This window comes from Tachyglossus aculeatus, chromosome X1 (assembly GCF_015852505.1).
Source record: "Tachyglossus aculeatus isolate mTacAcu1 chromosome X1, mTacAcu1.pri, whole genome shotgun sequence".
NCBI lineage: Eukaryota > Metazoa > Chordata > Mammalia > Monotremata > Tachyglossidae > Tachyglossus > Tachyglossus aculeatus.
This window is the reverse complement of record NC_052101.1, coordinates 78,685,595-78,713,507: the sequence shown is the minus strand read 5'-3', so window position 1 is coordinate 78,713,507 and position 27,913 is coordinate 78,685,595. Positions and strand designations below refer to the sequence as shown.

Below are 27,913 nucleotides of genomic sequence, written 5' to 3'. Positions count from 1 at the left end.
CGGCCATGCGTTTCCCATCCCTGGCCGGGAGCGTCTTGCTCAGCTTGGCGAGCCTGTGGCTGCATACCGCCGCCTCCCTTGCAGCTTTGGAACCGGTAAGCGGCTCTCCCTGTCCCCTGCCAGCTCCTTTCCAATTCCACTGTGAATATCTCCATCAGCTGGCCGACATTCGTTCATTCAGTCGTATGGGCCCTCCCTCTGCCCATCCGCCAAGCTAGCTCTCTTCCTCCAGGAGGCCTTCCCAGACTGAGCCCCTTCCTTCCCCTCCCCCTCGTCCCCCTCTCCATCCCCCCATCTTACCTCCTTCCCTTCCCCACAGCACCTGTATATATGTATATATGTTTGTACATATTTATTACTCTATTTTACTTGTACATATCTATTCTATTTATTTTATTTTGTTAGTATGTTTGGTTTTGTTCTCTGTCTCCCCCTTTTAGACTGTGAGCCCACTGTTGGGTAGGGACTGTCTCTATGTGTTGCCAACTTGTACTTCCCAAGCGCTTAGTGCAGTGCTCTGCACACAGTAAGTGCTCAATAAATACGATTGATGATGATGATTTGTTGAGCGCTTACTATGTGCAGAGCACTGCACTAAGTGCTTGGAAAGCACAGTTTAGTCACAAAGAGAGACAATCCCTGCCCACAACGGGCTCACAGTCTAGAAGGGGGGAGACAGGCATCAAAACAATTTTCCGTGTCATTGAGTCTCTGCCTTGCTCTCAGCCTCGCCCCCCGCCCGCTTCTTTCAACTTCATTCCCTTTCGCCGCGTTGTCTCAGTCCCCACTTTCCGACTATATACACGCCAGGCAGCTAGGACGGGCCAGACCCCATCCTCCCTGGGTTTTTGGCCATGGTGAGTCCCGTGAACATGAAGGCTTCCTGGAGTAGATGGAATTGAAGTGGTCTTCCAAATTCTGGGACCCTCTAGCTCTGGCTCCCTTGCCATCACAAGCCCCTTCGCCCTGCAATTCTCCATAGTTCCTGCCCACCCAGTGTTAATCAATCAATCAGTCAATGTGTGGTCCTGAGTGAGCACTTGCTGTGAGCAGAGCATTGCATCAAGTGCTTGGGAGCGTACAATAGAAGAGACATGACTTCTGCCCTCGAGGAGCTTATTAAGTGTTTGTGAGACTAGTGTGACCCTAAGAGCAACGAGGCTCAGCTGGACATGGTGAGATTGTTTATAGATCCTCATCTGGCTGGACCAGGTGCAAGGAGATGGGATCCTAGTGAAGGCCACAAATAGGATTTCTCAATTTCTCAATCATTCATTCATTTCATATTTATTGAGCACTTGCTGTGTGCAGAGCAATGTACTAAGTGCTCTTTAGTCTTTCTAGTTGGTTTATCTGGCCTAGGTGCCCTTGACGTAGTCCTCCCCACTTAGTGCTTTTGTTCATATCCTTGCACCCCCTATCTATAATGCATTTCAGTGTCTGTGTCTCTCATTAGATTGTAAAATCTTTGAGATCAGGGATTGTTTCTGTATTGTACTCTCCCAAATGCTTAATACAGTGTTCTACACACACTATGTGCTTAATAAATACCATTCATTGATCTTGGTGCTAAGATGCTGAAGAGGAATATATTGATAATGTAACTCTTATGAAGAATCTATAGAGTGTCTTCAGGGTCTAAGCAAAGTAATTGGAGGATTATGGCCAAAAATCCCATATCTGCCTGAATCTTTTTTCAGACAACTGCTTTAGAATTTTACTTTCCTTTGGCTCTGGTCAACTGGCCACTGTAAGCTACATCACAGAGAGTACTGAATAGTTCGATCCCTGCCTCTGAGGACTCGCCTGTGTTGGACACCAGGCAACACCAGATGTAGCCTCTGGTTTGAATTTGTAATCATGGAGGATAAAAGAGTATTTGAAGTAGAAGAAATATAATTAGTTGGGAGCTGGTGAAAGTGCTAATAGCTGTTCCTTGGGCTTAATTATAACTGAAAAAATTGCATCAAGAAAGGATTGGGGGGATTTTTAAATTTGACTCAACTTTATTGAAGCCAAGATTGCTCTTGAGTAATGTCTATTAACAGGTCTTTTGCTTTTTTAAAGAAATCACAGAACATGCCTTTTTGTTAAGTTTCTTTTTCAGAGATAAAGGTAGGCAATATGAAGCATCTCCAAATCTTTCATATCACTGATTCCAAAGAGAATGTCCTTAGTGGAGTGGGAAGGAACCTTTTAATGTTCTCACTACTGTTTCAAAGAAACTGAGCAGCTGTTATATTTGGCCCTCCAGCACCTCAAGCTTAATACGTCCATAATGAATGCATCTTCCTTCCCAAATATCCTCCAACTAACTTTCCCAACACAGTCAATTCAAGCTTAATACATCCATAATGAATGCATCTTCCTTCCCAAATATCCTCCAACTAACTTTCCCAACACAGTCAATTCCACCTTTCTCCTTGTCTCTCAAGCCCATAAGCTTGGCATTATCCTTGACTCCCCTCTCTTTCAACCCCCATATTCAGTCTGTTGCCAAATCCTGCATGTTTTTTGTCGCATTTCCAGAATCCATCCCTTCCTTTCCAACCAACAGCCATCCCGCTGGTCCAGGCACCTGTCATATTTCGGCTTGACTACTGCACCGGCCTTGCCACTTGTTTCCCCTCTTTAGTCCATATTTCACTCTGCTGCCTGGATCATTTTTCTAAAACTACATTCTGCACAGGTCCCCATTTGCCAAAAACTTCAGCAGGTTGTACTGATTCCTCTCGATCAAGGAGAAACTCTGACGATTGCTTTTTAAGGTACTCAATTAGCCATTTTCTGTCTACTATTCCACTGTCTTCCATTACACCTCAGATCACACTCCTCATTCTTCTCAAGATAACTGTGTCTTAAGTCTCATCTCTTCCATGCCAACCTCTTGCTTATGTTCCCTTCCCCTATCTCCTCCTTACCCCACATCCCAACTGGAAATCCCTCCCACTATATATCCCTTCAAGGCCTACTGAGAGCTCACCTCCTCCAGGAGGCCTTCCCAGACTGAGCCCCTTCCTTCCTCTCCCCCCTTCCCCCTCTCCATCCCCCCATCTTACCTCCTTCCCTTCCCCACAGCACCTGTATATATGTATATATGTTTGTACATATTTATTACTCCATTTATTTTACTTATACATATCTATTCTATTTTATTTTGTTAGTATGTTTGGTTTTGTTCTCTGTCTCCCCCTTTTAGACTGTGAGCCCACTGTTGGGTAGGGACTGTCTCCATATGTTGCCAACTTGTACTTCCCAGGCACTTAGTACAGTGCTCTGCACACAGTAAGCTCTCAATAAATACAATTGATTGATAGATCACAGCTCTCCCCATCTTCAAAGCCCTTCTGAAATCACATCTCCTCCAGGAGGCCTTTCCAGATTAATTTCTAACTTCCCCAGTTTATAGCCCCCAGCTCTCTTATCAGTCAATTGTTTTTGAGTGCTTACTGTGTACAGAGCATGGTACAAAATGCTTGGAGAAAGTTCAGTGTAACAGAGCTGGTAGATGTGTTTTTCCCATATCTGTACTTTCACACTACCTAAGCACTTCAGGATTCACAACACCCCATAACACTTTTGTGTTACAGACTCTTACTTCTTCCTATCTGTAGTTTACTTTAGTGTCTGTCTCCCCCACCAGATTGTAAAATTCTCGAGGGCAGGGATCAGGTATTCTAATTCTACTGTACTCTCCCAAGTGCTTAGTAAAGTGCTCACTACACAGTAAGCACCCAATAAATACTATTATCTTCCTTATTGGGGAACACCCCAACTTGGTCAAAAGTTATCCTCTTCAAATGCTCCAAGCATAAGTTTGTTTGCCTTCCGCATCTCTATATCCTTATCTAGCCTTTTGAAGAAACTCAGAATCAGCAGTGTCATCATTTCATTGTTGCAAATTGGTATCTAAAAAAATATTGTTTTGAGAACTTCATCTGCATTTCCTGTGACATTGTAATGCCTGTTTTTTTTCCTTTCTTGCAGTCAATTACATGTAGTTCTGAAACTGGTAAGTGTATTTAATAATTGTGGTATTTAAGTACTTACTATTTGCTAAGCACTGAGGTAGAGTCAAGATAATTAGGTTAGATACAGTTCCTTCCCCACATGGGGAGAACAGGTATTTAATCCTCATTTTTCAGATGAGGAAACTGAAGCACAGAGAAGTTTTGACTTGCTCAATGTCACACAGTAGGCACGTGGCAGAGCCAAGACTAGAATCCAGGTCCTCTCCCAGGCCTGTGCTCTTTCCACTAGGCTATGCTGCTTGTACATGGTTCAGGTGATTGAAAGTATGTGTGTGAGATAAATGATAGGAAGAGCTGGATAACAATACCTCCATAAACTGCACATGTACTAAAAAATGCATGTTATCTTGCCCTAAACAATTCTTTCTCAGACGCTTTGAATGTCGGTTTCTGGCTGTTCTAGCAACTAAGGCAGTGCCTCAAACTCTGTGAAACCTATATCCAGAGTCTCCGATTTGATTTCCTTCTTGATTCCACCAGGCCATAGTGGAACCCCCTAGATGTTCCACTCTTGGATATGAAGTCCCTGATACAAAACTATCAGGGTGCTAATGAAATATGTTGAAAGGCTCCCTTTACCCCCTACCCTCTACCATCCAGATGAATTTTAAGATTTGTCTTCCAAGAACCTCAGTTTATTGGCATGAGTATATTGGAGATGATGGTTCCTGGAATTTAAGTATTCAAAGTAGCAGTCTAAACAATCACAGTCCATTATGTTGCTTCCATCCATTTATATTCAATTGTATTTGTTGAGCACTTACTGTGTGCAAAGCACTGTACTAAGAGCTCGATATATACTTGATATACAGCGCTTATACTTTTTTCTGACTGAAAGGAATAACTTTTCTACAGTGCCAATTGCTTTTGACAATAACGATGTGGAGCTAAGAACCTCCAGGGTCTTGTAGGATCATGCTTTTGGAAGATGTATCAGCTCTTTTTCAAAAATGAGGCAGGTAGTCTCTCATGATATGGTTTAAGAGCAGCCTGGTTGCAGGGGAATGAACAAAATGCATTACAAGATTCCTTTCAGCTCTTTGATTCTGGGATTAGCTAAATTTAATGAAGTAGGGGTAGACGAGATGGTACAACACTAAATTCTGAACAAGAGTCTACATGAAGTTAACACACAGGATTCTCTCAGCTAACAAAAGATCTCCCACTAAATAATAACATCCCACTAGATCCTGTTATCCCTTGTTCCTATTTCACTTCTGCAGTTTTATCTGGACTTGCCTGCAATGGAGAAAGAGCTAAGTCAATTTAAGGAATTTTCCTCATTATTTTTTTGCTTCTTTTAATTGTATCTGTTAAGGGCTTACTGTGTGCCAGGCCCTGTAATAATAATAATAATTATTATTATTGTATTTGTTAAGTGCTATGTGCCAGGCACTGTTCTAAGTGCTGGGGTAGATTCAATCAATCAATCAATCGTATTTATTGAGTGCTGACTGTGTGCAGAGAACTGTACTAAGCGCTTGGGAAGTACAAGTTGGCAACATATAGACACAGTCCCTACCCAACAGTGGGCTCACAGTCTAGAAGGGGGAGACAGAGAACAAAACCAAACATACTAACAAAATAAGATAAATAGAATAGATATGTACAAGGTAGTCAGGTTGTCCCATGTGGGGCTCACAGTTTTAATCCCTGTTTTACAGATGAGGTAACTGAGGCCCAGAGAAGTGAAGTGACTTGCCCAGGGTCACACAGCAGACAAGTGGCGGTGCTGGGATTAGAACCCATGACCTTCTGACTCCTAGGCCCATGTTCTATCATCATCATCATCATCAATCGTATTTATTGAGCGCTTACTATGTGCAGAGCACTGTACTAAGCGCTTGGGAAGTACAAATTGGCAACATATACAGACAGTCCCTACCCAACAGTGGGCTCACAGTCTAAAAGGGGGATATAGAGAACAAAACCAAACATACTAACAAAATAAAATAAATAGGATAGATATGTACAAGTAAAATAAATAGAGTAATAAATATGTACAACCATATATACATATATACAGGTGCTGTGGGGAAGGGAAGGAGGTAAGATGGGGGGGATGGAGAGGGGGACGAGGGGGAGAGGAAGGAAGGGGCTCAGTATGGGAAGGCCTCCTGGAGGAGGTGAGCTCTCAGCAGGGCCTTGAAGGGAGGAAGAGAGCTAGCTTGGCGGATGGGCAGAGGGAGGGCATTCCAGGCCCGGGGGATGACGTGGGCCAGGGGTCGATGGCGGGATAGGCGAGAAGGAGGTACGGTGAGGAGATTAGCGGCGGAGGAGCGGAGGGTGCGGGCTGGGCAGTAGAAGGAGAGAAGGGAGGTGAGGTAGGAGGGGGCGAGGTGATGGAGAGCCTTGAAGCCCAGGGTGAGGAGTTTTTGCCTGATGCGCGGATTGATTGGTAGCCATTGGAGGTTTTTGAGGAGGGGAGTAATATGCCCAGAGCGTTTCTGGACAAAGATAATCCGGGCAGCAGCATGAAGTATGGATTGAAGTGGAGAGAGACACGAGGATGGGAGATCAGAGAGAAGGCTGGTGCAGTAGTCCAGACGGGATAGGATGAGAGCTTGAATGAGCAGGGTAGCAGTTTGGATGGAGAGGAAAGGGCGGATCTTGGCAATGTTGCGGAGCTGAGACCGGCAGGTTTTGGTGACGGCTTGGATGTGAGGGGTGAATGAGAGAGTGGAGTCGAGGATGACACCAAGGTTGCGGGCTTGTGAGACGGGAAGGATGGTAGTGCCGTCAACAGAGATGGGAAAGTCAGGGAGAGGACAGGGTTTGGGAGGGAAGACAAGGAGTTCAGTCTTCGACATGTTGAGCTTTAGGTGGCGGGCAGACATCCAGATGGAGATGTCCTGAAGGCAGGAGGAGATACGAGCCTGGAGAGAGGGGGAGAGAGCAGGGGCAGAGATGTAGATCTGGGTGTCATCAGCGTAGAGATGATAGTTGAAGCCGTGGGAGCGAATGAGGTCACCAAGGGAGTGCGTGTAGATTAAGAACAGAAGGGGACCAAGCACTGAACCTTGGGGAACCCCCACAGTAAGAGGATGGGAGGGGGAGGAGGAGCCTGCAAAAGAGACTGAGAAAGAACGACCGGAGAGACAAGAGGAGAACAAGGAGAGGACGGAGTCTGTGAAGCCAAGGTCAGATAGCATGTTGAGGAGAAGGGGGTGGTCCACAGTGTCAAAGGCAGCCGAGAGGTCGAGGAGGATTAGAACAGAGTATGAGCCGTTGGATTTGGCAAGCAGGAGGTCATTGGTGACCTTTGAGAGGGCAGTTTCCGTGGAATGAAGGGGACGGAAGCCAGACTGGAGGGGGTCGAGGAGAGAGTTGTTGTTGAGGAATTCTAGGCAGCGCGTGTAGACAACTCGTTCAAGGATTTTGGAAAGGAATGGTAGGAGGGATATGGGACGATAACTAGAAGGTGAGGTGGGGTCAAGAGAGGGCTTTTTAGGATGGGAGAGACATGGGCATGTTTGAAGGCAGAGATAGTGTTCTATCCACTACGCCATACTGCTTTCCTAAGTGTTGGGGTAGATATATGCAAATCAGGTCAGACACAGTCTTTGTCCCACTTGGGGCTCACAGTCTTATTCCCCATTTTACAGATGAGGTAACTGAGGCGCAGAGCAGGTAAGTGACTTTGCCTGAGGTCACACAGCAGACAAGTGGCAGAGCTGGGGTTAGAACCCAGGTCCTTTTGACTCCAAGGCCCATGTTCTATACACAAGGCATGGCTGCTTCTCATACTTCTTCATTTCAAAGGATCTCCATGTCCCAACTGCCACAGTGAGCCTTTCACACTAAAGGAAATTAGCAGAAAAATGAATTAAATCTTAAATTCGTATCTAGTATATTTGGGGATTTTCTTCATTCATTCATTCAATCGTATTTATTGAGCACTTACTGTGTGCCGAGCACTGTACTAAGCGCTTGGGAAGTACAGGTGTTGGCAATGTGAAATGTGCAGCTTGAGAATCCCCTCAGTTAGCCAGTGCCTTCCAGTTCTGAAAGCCAGAAAAAACTGTGGAATTGAGTATGCTATATTTCATGTATTTAAGTCAGAAAGCGTGGACACACTATAAAATTGGTGATTATCTGATCTTTCAAGGCCCATCTGCTGAATGGACAGTCAAACACCATTTAACGCCAGGAGATCTGCAGAACCTGAGAGTTGAAGCTGTTAAAGCCGATGTTGAGTCAGAATCTGATCCAATCCGTGTGAATATTAGCTGGAAACTTAGAGAGGATGGTAAGTTCAGCGGGTAGAAGAAACAGGATGATGTCAAGATCAAAAACAGTTCCTGAAGATTGCAGTTCCCATGCGTTTTCCAATAGGCCACACTACTTCTCGAAAGATAGACTCTCTTTCAATTGCAGCTTGGAAAGTTATCTGTGGATATTATACTGCAAAATTGTTGTGATGTCATTTGTCCTTTCTTCACTCTTACACTTGTTGGAGATACAAGAAGTGTCTGGAGGGATGGGGAGGAGGTAGTACATTTTTTTTATCACTCTCTAGCTCATGAGAACTTCTTTTTTGATGATTGCTACCTAAAAATTCTTAGAAGGGTCCCTGTATTCACAGGTCTCTAGCTCATCTCTTCTTGGTCTTCTCTTTTCTCTCATTCCAGCAAGCATCAGGGTGTTGACTGCTACCAAGATCTGTGTCCTTGGGAAAGGCAGGATCCAAACCTTCGAGTGTGTTCGATGCAACTACACTGATACATTTAAAAGTCAAACTAGCCCCAGTGGGGACAAAGTAAGAACTTTTGAGAGCATGGTATTTTGACATTTGGAATGATATCATTTAAAAGCTTAGTAAATCTCAAAGTTATTAAATTGTTTTTTAAGTTCCTAGTTTTTTCCCCTTGTATTTATTGCTTCATTTTGAATGGTCTTTCCACTGAGTCATTTATTAAAAATTCACATCTATAATAGAATCCAGAAATAATTTTAATACATACATTTCATAGTGCTTGAGAAATTCAGTGATACTTCTAGGGAATTTTTTTTTCTTTTTGCTTTTTAGTGGCAGTTTCATTATGTTGGATTTCCTGTAGAATTGAGTACACTGTATTTTATCAATGCTCATAATATACCAACAGCAAATATGAATGAGGATGCGCCTTCCATATCTGTGAATTACACATCACCAGGTAGGTTTTCACGGGTTTTCATGTGGTTTATGATAAGTGTAACATGTTACATCTCTTTGTATTTTTCAGTCAGTCAATCAATCAATCAGTGGTATTTATTGAGCACTGCTAAGCGCTTGGGAGAATACAATATAACAGAAATGGTAGGCACGTTCCCTGCCCACACTGGTCATTAACAAAAAGTTCAGAGACCATTTGTCACTAATTCAGAATTTTGTCAAATTAGCTTTCTTTTATGACTTCCAAAGATGATGTTTTAGACGATGTTTTAGATGATGTTTCATTACTGAATAGTCCCTAAATTTTTATTGCGGCTTTTTTTTTAATTGCATTGTCCCAAGTTTTGCCCAGAGCAGGTGCTCAATAAATACAATTGAATGAATAAATAATAATAAAACAATGGACATTAGCAGGAAAGATATTAAAGACTAAGCAGAAAGTTCGATTTAGTCATATAAAACTGCATCTGATTACATAGAAATATTCATATCTGGAATTAGCTTGCAGTTCTGTTCACATTTTAGGAAGGACAAAAGGATTAGAGAAGGGAAGCTGAATGATCAAGGGGATGGATAGAGCATCTTCTGAACAACATACGAGAGAAAAAAAATTAGGGCCACTTACATGGGAAAGACAAAGGCTGAGCAGGGACATGATTGAAAGATTTGGCCAAAGGCCATGATACCTAAACCAGAGGCACCCTTTGATGCTTAATAGTAGAAAATTCAAGACTAAGGGAAGGTGATGCTCTTTTTTAAAAAACACAGATGGTAGGAAGCATTTGGAAACTGTGAGAGTGTTCAAGAATGTTATGTAAATGAATGCACCATAAAAAGTTGTAATGGGATATTAAAAATTAGATGGTACCTCCATAAACCTGGATGTCAAGGGCACTCATCATAAATCATTTTTAAGTGTCTCTTGGTGCTACCAGGGCTATTCCTAGAATTGATATGTATATGGCCCCTCTGGGCCAATCATACCAGTCCAGGGGAGGGATTTAAGGAGCAAAACTATTTTTCAGGGCTGTCACTGCTCTCTTTTTCTTCCTATCCTTTGCACCAAATGCATGCGCTATTGGTTCCAGAAGCCCATTTGGTCTTGCACCAGCTCTGCTATTCAGTTTAGGAGAGAGGCAGGACCCTCTAAACATAGAACCAGGGCAGTTGTCATGATTCCTCATGCCCTGGGTGCCACTATCAGACACTACATACTGGGATAGATGGACCACTGGGGTGATTGAGTATGACATTTCTTATTCTGTTCCAATTTTCAGGCTCCAGCAAACCAATTTCCTTAGTTTTTCTCAGGTATTCTCAACTGAGTTTTTTTAAAAAAACTTTAGTGCTTATTCTCTATCATCAGCATTTCTAGCTAGGGTGTTACTCCTTCACACAATGCGATTTCTTTAGTTGTGTGGTAATGTGGTGCATTCTGCAATGCGTTGTATCATTTGTATTTAGAAGCTAAAAGAATGAATTTTCATTCCACCATTCCTACCTGAAGAATTTTGTTCAGGGTATTCTTGCTTCCACCTGACAATTTACAGGGTGATAATTTCAAGGTTTTCCTGGACTTTCAGAAAATTGTTTGAGAATACAGATTCTCTTGCCCCCTCCTACCTTACCTCACTGATTTCCTGTTACCACCCAGTCTGTTCAATTCCCTTCTCAAACTCCCACTTCCTCAGTGTACCTTGATCCCATCTATCTTGCCATTAACCCCTTGCTTATGACCTCCCTTTGACCTTAAACTCATCCCCCCTTCGTATGACAGGCCACCACTCTGCTTACCTTCGAGACCTTATTACCATCACATCTCCTCCAAGAGGCTTTTGAGCCCTCTTTTCCCCTACTCCCTCTCCCTTCTGTGTTGCCTGTGCACTTGCATCTGTACCCTTTAAGCACCTGTGATATTCACCCCACAGCGCTTACGTCCATATCCGTAATTTATTTTAATGCCTGTCTCCCCCTCTAGACTGTAAGCTCCTTATGGGCAGGGAAAGCATCTACCCACTCTGTAGTACTCTCCCAAGCGCTTAGTACAACGCTCTGCACACGGTAAGTGCTCAATAAATACCATTGATTCTAAAGCACTTTGTGTGCTAATTTTGTTTAAATTCATATTTGATTTGGACTTTATAGGAAGATCATTTAGTATTCAGTTTTTGCCGTGTAAAAGTAGTTCCATTCATGTACTCTTTCAAACTAAACTGGCTGTCCAGGATCCATTGTCTTTACTGCTGTGAGACCTGGTAACTTACTACGGGCACCGCATCTGACTTTTAGAGCAGTTCTTTCAGCGCCACCTACGGGCCGTACTTAAACATTCGTTCATTCAATCATACTTATTGAGCGCTTACTGTGCGCAGAGCACTGTACTAAGCGCTTGGGAAGTACAAATCGACAACATATCAAAGGGCAAAACAGGATTACAAACCATGGAGCCAGGAAGGCAGCCTACTAGCATCAGAATTTAGTATGTTGCCTCACTTCTTCACTGCACAGGGTATGGGAGGAGAACGAGCGACAGCAGCATACCCAGATAGCTGCTGCATGGTGAGCTAAGGCAGGGGGAACATTTTAAAGCATAATGAAGCAAAGTCTCAGATGATGTGTACCTCTAGAAGTCTGTAGCAGAGGGCAGGTCAGCTTGGCTTGTGGTAATAGTGGGATGACTTCGATCAGAAGACAATCTTCGTATGCACACAAAGTGTATGGAATTTTCAGTCGTGCATTGGTCTTAGTGGCCTTACTTCATACTTCTGCTTCCTGTCTCTCTCCTTTCTAGTCCATTCTCCATTCTGCTGCTTGGATGATATTTCTAAAAAAACTTCAGACCACATCTTTTGCTCTCCTCAAAAAACTCCAATGGCTGCCCATCCATCCACCCATCAAATAGAAAGTCCTTACTGTGTGCTTTAAGATGATCAATTGACTCTACCCCTCCTACCTAATCTCGCTGATCTCCTATTATAACCCAACTTAGACAGTTTGCTCCTCTAACTCCCAACTTACACACTCCATCTCATTCTAGACTTTCCTGCTGCTGACCCCTTGCCCATGTCCTCCCAATGGCTTGAAGCTACCTCCTCCCTTTGTATCTGACAGACCACCACTCTCCCCACCTTCAAACCCCTCCTAAAATTACATCTCCAAGAGCCCTTCCCCGACTAAGCCCTCACTTCCCTCTCTTCTATATCTTCTATACATTTGATTCTGTTCTCCTTAAGCATTTTGATATTTACCCCTCCCCCAGCCCCAGAGCACTTATGTACATACATATCTGTAATTTATTTTAATGTCTGTCTGCCCTTCTAGTCTGTAAACTCCTTATGGCAGGGACTGTCTATACCTCCTCTTTTGTATTGTACTCTTCCAAGCTCTTAGTATAGTGCTCTGCACACAGTAAGCACTCAGTAAATACCATTGATTGATGGATAAAACCTCCCCATTAGTAGTTACATCTTCAAACTCTAGCATTAGCTAAAGTACATTTTTAGTCTGTGAGTTTAAGATTGAGGGCAATAAGGCTATAATGCATTTTCTAAAATACAAAAATAATTCTAAATTCACAGGTTGCCTAGATGGGGTAATGAAGTTTAAAAAACGATGTGTAGAAGTGGGTAAGTAAATATTATTATTGTTATAGCCCTAGCTGGAAGGGGTAAGCAATGGGAAATAAGTTGTAGAATTCCTCCCCACCCCCTTCTCTTATTTGTCATATCAATAGGGAAATATAAAAAAGCTCATGTAAATCTCATTGTACTTGAACAAATGTCAGGATGAGATGGTAAATAAAATGAGTTGTGCAGTATGTATAGAAAACAGGGTGTCCAAATTTGTTTGAAAGGTTCACTGCCTGAAGACATTGCACAGGCAAAGAAACTCTCTCCATTAATCTGTGAGTTACTGGTTGAGAACACCCTGGTCTTTGGAATATTTTGCCATTTTGTTTAAATAACCTCTCAAGACCAGAATATCAGCTTCAACATCATCCCATCCAATACTCTTGTGTAAAGACAGCACCATTTCTCTGTACTCCAGTGCTTCAGTACAGATTTTCCAAGCAGAGTACTAGCAACAGCCTTTCTAAACCTTTTCCTAAAGGACAGTGGAATGTGAAAGCCATTGAGGGTATTAAGGGGTTGACAAACTTTGAGGTCTCACAACCTTTGCAACTTTGAATCCCCAAATGTCACTGATGATTGAGTCAAATCAGTGGTTTTGACTAAAGGACCTGCTTTCTTGGCAGGAAGCAACTCCAATGTCCCCATAGTAGTAGTAGTGATAGTGTTGGTTAAGTGCTTATTGTGTGCAAAGCACTATGAAAAATATTTAGTCCTTGGAAGTACCAGTAGAGCATCAGCCTCTAAGCTCTCCGTACTTGGAAAAAGCCAGCCGCCACATTCTTTCCACACCCAATACCGAGGTAAAGGATAAAAGATCACCTGGAATATGGAAAAGAAAAGATGAGGAACTAAAAGGATGAAGAGGAGCCTCTATTTAGCTCCTGACCCTGGATATAAATTCAACATCTAGGCTTCTTTCCTGAAATAGGCCCTGTGAGTCAACATTCTGCGACTGTACAGATTTCATTCAGATTAGTCTTTCCCCCCAAGGGTTCTGTTCATTTGCCCACATTACCTGTGGAGAAGGCAGAGTGGTATAGGGAGAACTCCCACTGAACTGAGAATCAGGATGCTTGGGCTCAAGTGTTAACTGCCATTTACTTTCTATGTGTTTAAACAAAATCCAGAATGTATGCTTCCTAATTGGAGCAATATTAATGTTTAAGGATGTTGTCAGGAGAGAATAGATATTAGGGAAGATTCTCTCAGTGGGTGATTTTACTCCATTGGAGTAAGTAATGCACTCTGAGAGCAGCCTCAACTCCATCACGCCTTAAGGTTAAAAAGGCTGTTGCTTTCTAGGCCCAAGCCTACCTGGGCGATCTTGGAGATTGGAAGTGTCACTTCTCAAAGCTATTGGTCCCATAGAACTGAATTAAGAGACTGTTGAAAGGTGGCTTGGTGGGGGTTCCCTTTTTTCTGGGAAGAAGGGGGTCTGACCTAACTCTCTAGGTCTCTCTTCCTAGCCCAAGTGTTTGCTCCTCTGCTATTATTAATTAATGAATATTTATTAAGCACCTACCATGAACTCCTCCAAAGAGAGAGTGGAACTCTGTGTTCTTATAATCCGTTTTTAGTTGTTATTAGTGTAGCCGTTGTTTTTTTTGCTTTTCCCCTGATTTTTCATAGACAAGTGGAAACCCATCTGAGTATCAGGCTCACCGTCTGGGGTGAGGGTGACAGTGGTGTCTGCTGCTGTAGAGGTTTCAAAGATACTCTATTCTAGGATCACAGACTGCACCAAACTCCTTATTGGCCGTCTCACAATACTTGCGGCCAAGCACAGGGCGACGGGAAGAGTATGGATAACTCGTCACCACTACTGCAAAAACTCTTGAAAACATCCTCCTGACGGACATACCTTTCCCTTTTTAGTCATCAGTGGCATTGTAGCACTCGCCCTCGATGGCTTGAGGCCAGAAAAGGTCCATTACTCTATTTTTCCCACTCAGTTCTCCACTCAATTAACTCCCCCCCCCGAATCTTACCTCACAGATTTCCTAATGTAACCCAGCCCATACACTTCACTTCTCCAGCACCAACCTCGATCTCATCTAACTCGCTGCCAACCCCTTGCCCACGTCCTTCCTATGGACTGGAACTCCCTCCCCCTTCATATGTGACAGACTACCATGCCCCCCCACCCTTTCAAAGTCTTATTAAAATCACATCTCCTCCTAGAGGCCTTTTCCGACTAAGCCCTCATTTCCCCTACTCCCTCCCCTTCTGCATCACCTATGCACTTGGATCGGTTCCCTTTAAGGAAGTGCGATATTCACCCCACCCTCAGCCCCCAAAGCACTAATATACTGTCCGTAATTTTTTTATATTAATGTTAGCATCCCCCTTTAGACTGTAAGCTCCTTGTGGGCAGGGTACGTGTCTACCAACTCTGTTGTATCCTACTCTCCCAAGTGCTTAATATAGTGTACTTAGTACAGAGCACTTAGTACAGTGCTTTGTACGCAGTAAGCGCTAATAAATAATTGATTTCTGGACAAAGGGTGCCAAAGATTCTCTCTGACACACTTATGGATGCAGTTTCCCCATCAGTAGTGTCATCTTTGGACCCAAAGACAGTTCTACACAAGAGAAAACCCCAACTTGAAAATACAGAATAATGGCCTTAGTTCCTTTCTATCATGAAGGGCAGGTAAGTTCAGTTCTTGGGGACCACATAGAGCTAAGGTGTTGGAAACATGCAAATCACCACTTGGTTCTACATCCCAACACTCTCTTCCCCACCAACCCCCTCACCCCACAGAAACCCATAGACTTGACCTCTCCTGAATAATAAGAAAATTGAACTCAATGAGTGTGCTGTGCTTTGGAGTGCTTTAAGCATTCAAAAGGCTATGATCTTCGCCTATTTAGAAGAATGTGGATGTTCAGGCACTAGAAGTAGTTTGCAAAGATGGCTCTAGACTTTCCTATAAATTGAGGAAGTTAGAAATTAATCTGGAAAGGCCTCCTGGAGGAGATGTGATTTCAGAAGGGCTTTGAAGATGGGGAGAGCTGTGATCTATCAATCAATCAATTGTATTTATTGAGCGCTTACTGTGTGCAGAGCACTGTACTAAGTGCTTGGGAAGTACAAGTTGGCAACATATAGAGACAGTCCCTACCCAACAGTGGGCTCACAGTCTAAAAGGGGGAGACAGAGAACAAAACCAAACATATTAACAAAATGAAATAATTAGAATAGATATGTACAAGTAAAATAAATAGAGTAATAAATATGTACAAACATATATACATATATACAGGTGCTGTCAGGAAGGGAAGGAGGTAAGACGGTGGGGATGGAGAGGGGGACAAGGGGGAGAGGAAGGAGGGGGCTCAGTCTGGGAAGGCCTCCTGGAGGAGGTGAGCTCTCAGTAGGGCCTTGAAGGGAGGAAGAGAGCTAGCTTGGCGGATGTGGGGAGGGAGGGCATTCCAGGCCAGGGGGATGATGTGGGCCGGGGGTCGACAGTGGGACAGGCGAGAACGAGGCACGGTAAGGAGATTAGCGGCAGAGGAGCGGAGGGTGTGGGCTGGGCTGTAGAAGGAGAGAAGGGAGGTGAGGTAGGAGGGGGCGAGGTGATGGAGAGCCTTGAAGCCGAGGGTGAGGAGTTTCTGCCTGATGTGCAGATTGATTGGTAGCCACTGGAGATTTTTGAGGAGGGGAGTAAAGTGCCCAGAGCGTTTCTGGACAAAGACAATTTGGGCAGCGGCATGAAGTGTGGATTGAAGTGGGGAGACACACGAGGATGGGAGATCAGAGAGGAGGCTGATGCAGTAGTCCAGACGGGATAGGATGAGAGCTTGAATGAGCAGGGTAGCGGTTTGGATGGAGAGGAAAGGGCAGATCTTGGCAGTGTTGCGGAGCTGAGACTGGCAGGTTTTGGTAACGGCTTGTATGTGAGGGGTGAATAAGAGAGCAGAGTCGAGGATGACACCAAGGTTGCGGGCTTGTGAGACGGGAAGGATGGTAGTGCCGTCAACAGTGATGGGAAAGTCAGGGAGAGGGCAGGGTTTGGGAGGGAAGACAAGGAGTTCAGTCTTGGACATGTTGAGTTTTAGGTGGCGGGCAGACATCCAGATGGAGATGTCCTGAAGGCAGGAGGAGATGCGAACCTGGAGGGAGGGGGAGAGAGCAGGGGCAGAGATGTAGATCTGGGTGTCATCAGCGTAGAGATGATAGTTGAAGCCGTGGGAGCGAATGAGGTCACCAAGGGAGTAAGTGTAGATCGAGAACAGAAGGGGACCAAGAACTGAACCTTGAGGAACCCCCACAGTAAGGGGATGGGAGGGGGAGGAGGAGCCTGCAAAAGAGACTGAGAATGAACGACTGGAGAGATAAGAGGAGAACCAGGAGAGGATGGAGTCTGTGAAGCCAAGGTTGGATAGTGTGTTGAGGAGAAGGGGGTGGTCCACAGTGTCTAAGGCAGCTGAGAGGTCGAGGAGGATTAGGATAGAGTATGAGCCGTTGGATTTGGCAAGCAGGAGGTCATTGGTGACCTTTGAGAGGGCAGTTTCCGTGGAATGTAGGGGATGGAAGCCAGACCAGAGGGGGTCCAGGAGAGAGTTGGTGTTGAGGAATTCGAGGCAGTGCGTGTAGATGACTCGTTCAAGGAGTTTGGAAAGGAATGGTAGGAGGGAGATGGGGCGATAACTAGAAGGTGAGGTGGGGTCAAGAGAGGGTTTTTTTAGGATGGGAGAGACATGGGCATGTTTGAAGGCAGAGGGGAAGGAACCAGTGGAGAGTGAGCGGTTGAAGATGGAAGTTAAGGAGGGGAGAAGGGACAGAGCGAGAGATTTCATGAGATGAGAGGGAATGGGGTCAGAAGCACAGGTGGCCGGAGTAGCACTTGAGAGGCGGGAGGAGAGCTCCTCTGAGGATACTGCTGGGAAGGATGGGAGAGTAGCAGAGAGTGTTGAGAGCTGGGGGGTTGGAGAAGGGCGGTGGCGGGGGGGGGGGGAGTGACTTTGGGGAGGTCGGACCTGATGGATTCAATTTTATTAATGAAGTAGGAGGCCAGATCGTTGGGGGTGAGGGAAGGAGGAGGGGGAGGAACCGGGGGCCTGAGAAGGGAGTTGAATGTACGGAAGAGCTGACGGGGATGATGGGCATGGGTGTCAATAAGGGAGGAGAAATAGTTTTGTCTGGCAGAGTTAAGGCCGGAAAGGATAAACTTGAAGTGAATGAGGTTGGCATGGTGTTTAGACTTTCGCCAGCAGCGTTCGGCAGCTCGAGCATAAGAGCGAAGGAGGCGGACAGTGGCAGTGATCCAGAGCTGTTGGTTAGTGGTACGAGAGTGGCGAAGGGAAAGGGGAGCGAGTGAGTCTAGCTGAGTAGAAAGGGTAGAGTTGAGACAGTAATCTGATCATCAAGACTGGGTAGAGAGGAGAGGGAGGCGAGGTGGGGTGTGAGGCGCTCAGAAAGATGGATGGGGTCAAGAGAGTGGAGATCTCTGTGAGGGAGTAATATAGATTTACAGGGGAAAGGAGTGTGAGTGAGGAGGCAGGTGAGAAGATTATGATCAGAGAGAGGGATTTCAGAGTTGGTGAGGGTGGACACAGTGCAGCGGTAGGAGATGATGAGGTCGAGGGTATGGCCAGGGACGCATAACAAACCAGGGTACAGCAAGTTATGACTGCTCTGGATGAGTTTATTTTGAGGGTTAATCATCAGCCCAGTATGTAAACAGAACCTTACTGACCAAGATGAGCAACTGCAGAAGCTCACAGGCATGAATGAATGCAATCACAGGAGACACAGAACAAAGAGAGGCAATTCTCAGTTGTTAGACTATTTTTTTTTTCCCCTCCAGTTTTGTGAACTATCCAAGCTTTTCTTTTCAGGTCCTCCCTTCTCTTCTTGCTCCTTAGTTCTGCTGCAGTAGCTCTGCTCTGGGCTGGCTATTTGCTTGTCTCCTCCCTTATATTGTGGAGAGGCTAATTGGCTTGATCGTGTAATAATAATGATGGTATTTGTTAAGCGCTTACTTTGTGCTGAGCACTGTTCTAAGTGCTGGGTTGGATACAAGGTTATCAGATTGTTCCACGTGGGGCTCAGAGTCTTAATCCCCATTTTACAGATGAGATAACTGAGGCACAGAGAAAGAATTTGTGACTTGCCCGAAGTCACACAGCCGACAAGTTGCGGCCCCCATCCTGCCTGCCACCAGATTGGCAAAACATATTAAACCAGGGCATCTTGGTGATTTCTCTGTAAAGTGTCCAACCCCTGTGCCCCTTGCAATCCTGTAGCATGAAAGTTATGTGCCCTATAATATAGCAGACATTTGAGCACCTTATATGTTTATTATGAGCTAATGAACGCTTGCTTGGTTTTAGATTTAGGGGAGGAGGAAAATACTTGGCGACATAAGGAGAAAGGTATCAACATAATTTTTCACACTTCCCTTACCCTGTAGGAAGTCTCTGGGATCCAAAACTCATTGCCTGTAAGAAAGAGAGGTCGTTGGAAGTGACCTTTACAACCAGTACCCTTGGAACGAAGTACTCCATTTTGGTTGAGATGGATGACCCTGTTGGAGTTATTAAGAATTTTGAGGTATTTCTCCCCGGCCCATCCCGTCCCTTCTCCCTTTCCTCTTTCTTACGCTGTCTTGATCCAACCCTCACGAAATCTCCTCCCTCCTGCCCCCATGATAACTGAAGAAAAATGAAAATGCAGATAAATAGAAATCCATTGGAAGAAGAAAAATCTGATTTCTCTTTTAGGGAGGAAGAGAATGAGTATGAGTCCTTCCCTGAAACAACCTGGCCTTCATAGCAATTATTTTTGAGTAATGATTTAAAAACAGTTCTAGTTGTCATCAGGAGTGGAAATTGGAGAAACAGAGAGAGAGTAACTGGCTCAGGGGCTTTTAAGGGCCCATTTGCTTGGCTAATAATTTGTATGCTCTAAGCCTTTCCTGAAGCTACAGTACTCAGAGGGCATAGCCTTCAACTCTGCCCGCTCCCTGTTCTAGGTTCTGCTTCAGTCAGTATGATGCAGTGATATTTTGAAGAGAGTGCATCCAGATCGTCTTCCTGGAGCCCTCCTCAGTGGACTCGTTCTGCCTGTATTAGCTAGCCTTTGAATTGTTCACCACTGTGAACCATGAACTGGAATTGTAAAGGTCGAATTTAGTAGGCTAAATGTCATGCTTTGAATGTTGGGTCCATGAAATCTAATCTTGTGTAAATGTAGTTATTGGATGAGGTGCAGACTCATTTGCAGGCTTTGGCTTCCCCCACCCCAACTCATTTCTTTATGTAGCTCTTGCCTCCTAATTCTTTACTTTGATTGTTCCATTTATCTGCATTAGAGAAATCAGAGCCGTGTTTCTGTAACAATCCCAGTGCCTGAGGAAAGCAAAGGTGTTACTGTGCAGGTAAAATTTTATCTGGTTTGTTGGAAAGGGTAGATTTCATCACCACAAAGCAACTAAGAACAAGAAGAACTATTTCCAGTTAGTCCATTAAGGTTGAAAAACTCAATAATTTTCTACCTCTATCAGATTTAATTCATTCATTCAATCTTACTGAACGCTTACTGTGTGCAGAGCACTGTACTAAGCGCTTGGGAAGTACAAGTTGGCAACATATAGAGACGATCCCTACCCAACAACGGGCTCCCAGTTGAGAAGGGGGAGATAAACAACAAAACAAAACTTGTAGACAGGTGTCAAAATCATCAGAACAAATAGAATTAAAGCTATATGCACATCATTATATAGAATAGTAAATATGTACAAGTAAAATAAAGTAATAAATCTGTACAAATATATATACAAGTGTGTGGAGGGGAAGGAGGTAGGGCCGGGGGGATGGGGAGGAGGAGAGGAAAAAGGGGGCTCAGTCTGGGAAGACCTCTTGGAGGAGGTGAGCTCTCAGTAGGGCTTTGAAGGGAGGAAGAGAGCTAGCTTGGTGAATGTGTGGAGGGAGGACATTCCAGGCCACGGGAAGGACATGGGGGGTCGACAGTGGGACAGGCGAGAACGAGGTACAGTGAGGGGGTTAGCGGCAGAGGAGCGGAGGGTGCAGGCTGGGCTGTAGAAGGAGAGAAGGGAGGTGAGGTAGGAGGGGGCAAGGTGATGGAGAGCCTTGAAGCCGAGAGTGAGGAGTTTTTGCTTGATTGGTAGGTTGACAGGCAGCCACTGGAGATTTTTGAGGAGTGGAGTAACATGCCCAGAGCGTTTCTGCACAAACATAATCCAGGCAGCAGAGTGAAGTATAGACTAAAGTGGGATGAGACAGGAGGATGGGAGATCAGAGAGGAGTCTGATGCAGCAATCCAGGATGAGAGATTGAACCAGCAAGGTAGCGGTTTGGATGGAGAGGAAAGGGCGGATCTTGGCGATGTTGTGGAGGTGAGATCGGCAGGTTTTGGTGACGGATTGGATGTATGGGGTGAACAAGAGAGCGGAGTCGAGGATGACAGCAAGGTTGCAGGCTTGTGAGATGGGAAGGATGGTAGTGCCGCTACAGTGATGGGAAAGTCAGGGAGAGGGCAGGGTTTGGGAGGGAAGATAAGGAGTTCAGTCTTGGACATATTGAGTTTTAGACGGCGGGCAGACATCCAGATGGAGATGTCCTGAAGGCAGGAGGAGATACGAGCCTGGAAGGAGGGAGACCGAGCAGGGGCTTCAAAGTGACCTAGGTAGACAAAAAAGAAGCCCTGCACTATATTCTGTTGCCTTACAGTATTTGGTTGATCATCAGAGCCTTTGACTTTGCACGGCCTAATGGGATGAACATGGGCCTATGAGTCAGATCATCTTGCTCATGCTACCCACAAATTCAGTCTGGCACCAGATCCTGTTGATCCAACCTTCACAACATTGCTAAAATTTGCCCTTTCCTCTCCACCCAAACTGCTAACATGTCGAACCAAGCACTTATCCTAACCTGCTGGAATGACTGCATCAGCCTTCTTGCTGATTCATTCATTCAGTCGTATTTATTGAGCTTACTGTGTGCAGAGCACTGTACTAAGCGCTTGGGAAGTACAAGTCGGCAGCATATAGAGACGGTCCCTACCCAACTGCTTCCTGTCTTTCCATACTCCAGTCCATAATTCACTCTGCTATCCAGATCATTTTTCTGAAAAAACCATTCAGAACATGTTTCCCCACTCTGCCAGGAACTCCAGTGGCTGCCCATCCACCTCTGCATTAAACGCCTTACCATAGGTTTTAGAGCATTCAATCTCCTTGCCCACCTCCTACGTTAATTCTCTGATTTCCTACTACAACTCAGCCCACACACTTTGCTCTTCTAATGCCAGCCTACTCACTGTACCTCGATCTCATCTGTCTTGCCACCGACCCCTCGCCCACTTCCAGCCTCTGTCCTGGAACTCCCTCCAGCAACATATCCAACAGACCATCACTCTCCCCACCTTCAAAGCCTTTTTGAAATCACATCTCCTCCAAGAGGCCTTCCCCAACTAAGCCCTCATTTCCTATACTCCCTCTCTCTTCTGCATCACCCGTGTACTTGGATTTGTACCCTTTATTCACTCCACCCTCAGTCTCACAGCATTTATGTACCTATCCATAGTTGATTTATTTATATTAATGTCTGTCTCCCCCTCTAGACTGTAAGCTCTTCTGGGGTGGGAACATGTCTACCAGCTGTTATATTGTACTCTCCAAAGTGCTTAATACAGTGTTCTGCACACAGTAAATGTTCAATAAATTTGAACAATAATCCCAGCTCTACCGCTTGCCTGCTGTGTGACTTTGGGCAAGTGAATTAACTTCTCTGGGCCTCAGTTTCCTCATCCGTAAAATGGGAATTCAATACCTGTTCTGCCTCATACTTAGACTGTGAGACTGGTGTGGCACAGGAATTGTGCCCGACCCGATACTTTCCCAACTGTTTAGTACCATGCTGTGTACACAGTAAGTGCTCAATAAATACCACTGATTATATCTTCAAAACCTTACTAAAATCATCTCCTCCAAGAGGCCTTCCCTGACTAAACCCTCACTTCCCTGTCTTAGCCCTCCCTTCTGTATCATTGCACTTGGGTCTATTTGCCTTAAACACTGTTAGTCACTCCTCATCCATCCTCACGGCACTTATGCACATATCCATCTGTAATTCATTTTTATGTCTAGTTTTTTAAGTTCCTTGTGGGTAGGAACCACGTATTCCTACTCTTCCCTGACTAATCCCTCCTGTCCTTTTCCCCAACTCCTTTCTGCGGCACCCTGACTTGCTCACTTTGTTCTTCCCCCATCCTAGCTCCATACCACTTATGTATACATTTGTAATCTACTTATTTATATTAATGTATGACTCCCCCTCTAGACTGTAAGCTCACTGTGGGCAGGGAATGTGTCTGTTCATTGTTATATTGTACTCTCCCAAGCACTAGTACAGTTCTCTGCACATAAGCACTCAATAAATACCATTGACTACTTTTTCTTGTCGTGCTTTGCACATGGTAAGCACTCAAATGCCATCGATTAATCTATCCCTGGGCTTAGTACAGTGCTTGGCACATAGTAAGTGCTTAAATACCATTATTACTGACTTTAGTCTTAATTGTAATAGCAGCAACACTGGGAATTAGAGAATAGCATACATGATCCCCATTTTACAATTTGGGAAATGGAAGCACAGAATGATCTAGTAACTAATCCAGAAATAGATCCCAAGTTTTGCTCACTCCCAATCCAAGATGACTTGCCTTTCAGATTTAGGGGCTTGTACTGTGTACCATAACAGAAAAGCTTCTTCCCTGGGTGTATGTTGAGAAGCAGCATGGCTTAGTGGCAAGAGCACTGTGTGACCTCAGGCAAGTCACTTAATTTCTCTGTGCCTCAGTTACCTCATCTGTAAAATGGGGATTAAGACTGTGAGCCTCACGTGGGACAGGGACTGTGTCCAACCTGGTTAGCTTGTATCTACCCAAGTATTTAGAACAGTGATTGGAACATAGTAAGAGGTAAGATGATGATGATGTAAAGAACCTTGGAATGTCATAAACTGGGTTTGGACAGAAAAAAAAACCACTGGGGATAAAGATGGCATACAGATTAGGGTGGGACTATGTTAGTTCAAACTCAGAAATGTAATATAGTAAATGTTCTAATTCTCTTGTTCTCCCCTCAGCTAATTCCTTACTTCCCCAAATGTGGCAATGACTGCACAAGGCGCAAAGGAACTATCCTAACTTGCTCAGAACCAGGTGAAGGTGGTTGTTTTTTTTAAAGTGGTTTTCATTATCAAAGAGGGACAAAGCAATTTGCCAGGTTGTTACTGTGTAAATGTAAGATTGTTAAAAGGTTCTATAAAGGAAGACGCTTTTACCATTTAACCCTTTTCTGCCACATCAGAAGACATCAAGTATCTAGCCCCTTGGGCCAGCGTTTTATAAAAGGAATAGCAGGCACAGCAGTGGTTATAGTCTAGGTATTTTAGAAAACTATGTGCTGGAAGTTAAAGCATCAAAAATATGCAGCAATCTGAATGCCTGGACTGAATTAAAATAGAACCTAAAATAGTACAACAGTACTCCAGCCCACATGCTAAGTGTTACACATAGGGTGGGTGTGATTTTGAGCCCTTACTGAATCTGAGCCAACTCCAAGAGAAAAGGAGCCCAGATCCAGCTGGGCCCAATTTGGTTTAAGACAATGAAGAAAAGGAATAAGTAGGACAACTATGTGCACTGTTGGAATTTGCAGCTTTAATAAGGACACATAGACACCCAACACACTTGTGAGTTAATGTCCATGACAGAACCACAGCAGCTACACGCACCAGGCCCTTCAGTCACCTTTCCTGGCTCCAGCCTGCTAGGCAGCCTTATATCAGATAACAGGGAAGAATTGAGGACACACAGCCATCCCAGCCCAGACTAGTTAACCCCCAAATAGGACACATACGCATGCAGGGCACAATTTCAGAAGGGTGCTTGTGTTCAGTTGAATGTCTTTGATTGTCCTTTATTTAAACATGGGACAGTTCCTCATTGTCCTGGGGGGCTGAATGTTGCTGGGCTTGGGGAGTTGAGGCGATGCAGGAGAGAAAAAGGAAAGGCTGGGTTAGGATTGACTAGTATATGGGATAAGACGCTAAGCTCCTTAAGGGCAAGGATCGGGTCTAACGACGGTATCGTCCTCTTCCAAGATCTTAGTACGGTGTTCTGCATACAGTAAGCATCCAATAAACACCACTGATTCTAAGGGGCTCAGGGACTAGAATAGTGTACTGCTGAACTGGATATGATTTGGAGAAAATTGGTGGGCTGAGCAAGGGGTATAACATAGGTGTTGACTAATGAGTTTGCGGCATGTTTTAGAATATGTTTATGGACGGTTCATCTTTCGCTTGTGGGGTTGCTTTGTGTTTTGCTGTGGGCTGTGGTGAGGATAATGTGGGGTGTCGTAGGATGAAGTTTTGAGTAATAACATTCCATTAGTAGTCATGCAGATCGACTATTGAGGAACCTGAACCGCTCTACCCTCCAAGTTCTGTCTTCTACTGGGAGAGGAGAGATCATGGAAGAAAATGAGTGGGGAGACATAGGAAGCGAGAGGGGAAGTGGAAGAAGAGGAAAATGGGGCAGGAATGTTAAGCGGATGGAAAAAAATACTAGACATTGCCCTGTTGTTTTCTAACTGGCTTCATTTAATACTGCTGCTCTTTCTCTCCTTCTGCTCTACATTGGGATTTTAGCTCTTAGTAAATCTTGAATTGACCCTGTTTGCACCACCATCATTTGTAAAGTAATATCGACATTTGTAAATGAACATAGCCCTAGGGAGAGTAATGTATTAAGGAAAAATACTCTCCTGGTTATTTGAAAGCTATTTAAGATGTGTGCCCTTGTTTTAAGCAGATCTGAGACTGATTTCCAGGGGAGAGCTTGCAACTAAAAAATGAATTGAAATCTAACTTTATTTTGAAGGCTAAATGACCTTTCTTTTCTAAATAGGAAGCAACAAAACCATTTCGGTAGGAAGCCACTTGCTTTTAATCTTACCTGCTTCATTTGTAGTTTTGTGGGTTCTTGCTGCTGGCATATATTTGATTTGGAGGCACGGTAAGAATTGAATCTCATTCTTTATAAGAAAGCGCGGTACCTCATCTTGGCTTTGAAAAAAAATTCTCCATTGTCATTAGATTTTACCTTGGTGTTAGTTCTCTATATTTGATAACTTGACTAGTTTGCCCAGTTGGTAAATTGCAAGCTTAAAATACCTCTAAAACTAATGGGTCAGAATCTTACCCAACATAACTTGAGGATTGTCTCTGTAAAATGAGGAAAGTGTAATTATAATGTGAAGGCAAGTTCTAGCCCAAACCTTGCTTTTCCTATTTAGAGAAGCAGCATGGCCTAGTGGGAAGTCTGGGAGTCAGAAGGACCTGGGTTCTAGTCCCAGCTCCACCTCTTGTCTGCGGTGTGACCCTGGGCAAGTCACTTACCTTCTCTGTGTTGATCCCTATGTAGTGGCGTCTGTAAGAGGCTATGCATAGAAACATTATATCCCCTTCCTGTAATAACAGAGTTGGGGAGATACTGTGGATGGCTCAGTACACACCATCACCACCACTACAGAAACAACTCAAGCAGGTGTCCTCCTAGCAATAGGACATATCTCATAGTTACTGGCATGCCTTACTTGAATGGTGATAAGAGAGTCTGGTTCTAAACCTTTCTTTTTTGTAAATTTCCTCAAAAGTTTAGTCCCAACTTGTGATAGAATGACAGAATCCAAAAAAAGTTCAGAACACATTAAATTCCAATGACTTTTACAAAATATTTGAATTTTAAGTTTGGTCTTAAATGGATTGGAATAAAATAATGTTTAATGGGGAAGCTTTGCATGATGCAATAAAAATGATCTTGACTATCCCTCAGCAATGTTCTGAGATGATCCATAATATTCAGTCAGTGGTGGACACTGATATTTCTCATTCTTTTCCCTTTTGTGGAGAATCTCTAATTAGAAGCAAACTGTCAGTCATTGCATGGAGTGAAATATTTCATTACTTATTTCTATTAGCTGCTAATCATGAATTTCCTATTATCTTGGTTTTACAGAAAAAGTTAAGAAACAAGTGGTTTTCCATGCCACAAAGCTACAACCACCCATTAAAGTTTTGGTTGTATATCCATCAGATGTATGTTTCCATCACACAGTTTGCTGTTTTGCTGAATTTCTTCATGATCACTGCAGAAGTGATATTATTATCGACAAGTGGCAGAAAAGGAAAATAGCAGAAATGGGCCCAGTTCAGTGGCTTGCCACTCAGAAGGAGGAAGCAGATAAAGTCATTTTTCTGCGTTCTAGCTGGGATAGTACAGTGTGCGAAGTTACCTGCCACAAAGATACCAGATGCCAGAGTGAAAGTTCTCAAGATCTGTTTATGCTTGCGTTTAACCTGTTCTGCAGTGACCTGAAAAGCCAGCCTTTGCTACACAAATACATGGTCGTCTATTTCAGTGAAGAAAACTCCTCAGATAATTTTAGTGCCCTCAACCTTTGTCCAAAATATCATCTCATGAAGGACACTGATCTCTTCTGTAGAGATCTCCAAAACATCTAAGAGCCCATGCCATGAGAAGGCAGAAAACAACAGGTCACACCAAATCCTCACAGAAATAATGAAAATACAAAGGAATTTGTATAAAGTAGGAGGAGAGCATTATTCATACTACTGTAACTGAAGGAAACAAGACACTCCTTCAAACTCTTTTGCTAGGTGAGACCATTAGGCCAAGAATTTGGAGGTGATTCTTTTTGTTGCTTGGGAATTTTACAGGGGGAGCAAAGTCCTCAAAGGCTTTTACTTCCTGCTTATTTGACCATAATTAATTCTACTGCATTAATCATTAGCTTTTCTTTGGCATTTATATGTATAATACAGTACAATTTCCATCAATTAGTGACTATTGAGCACCTACGTACGGAGTGTTAGGCACTCTACTAAATAATAAACTCCTCATCTACACTGTAAGCTCTTTTTGGACAGGGAATGTGTCTGCTGCTATGTTGTACTCTCCCAAGTGCTTAGTACAGGGCTCTGCATAGAGCAGGCATTTGATAAATGATTGATTGAAATAGTGGCATTCGTTAAGC

General features: G+C 44.0%; 1 protein-coding gene across 1 annotated transcript; it reads left to right on the top strand.

Moving 5' to 3' along the window:
* Window positions 1-27,787, top strand: IL17RB (interleukin 17 receptor B). The gene is made up of 11 exons (XM_038771638.1): window positions 1-95; window positions 3,988-4,012; window positions 8,140-8,280; window positions 8,663-8,790; window positions 9,061-9,187; window positions 12,765-12,812; window positions 19,238-19,377; window positions 20,138-20,203; window positions 23,937-24,012; window positions 25,765-25,872; window positions 26,875-27,787. The coding sequence occupies exons 1-11, from the start codon at window positions 6-8 to the stop codon at window positions 27,378-27,380; spliced, it is 1,455 nt and encodes a 484-aa protein (XP_038627566.1). The 5' UTR covers window positions 1-5; the 3' UTR covers window positions 27,381-27,787.
* The last annotated feature ends 126 nt before the right edge of the window (window positions 27,788-27,913 follow it).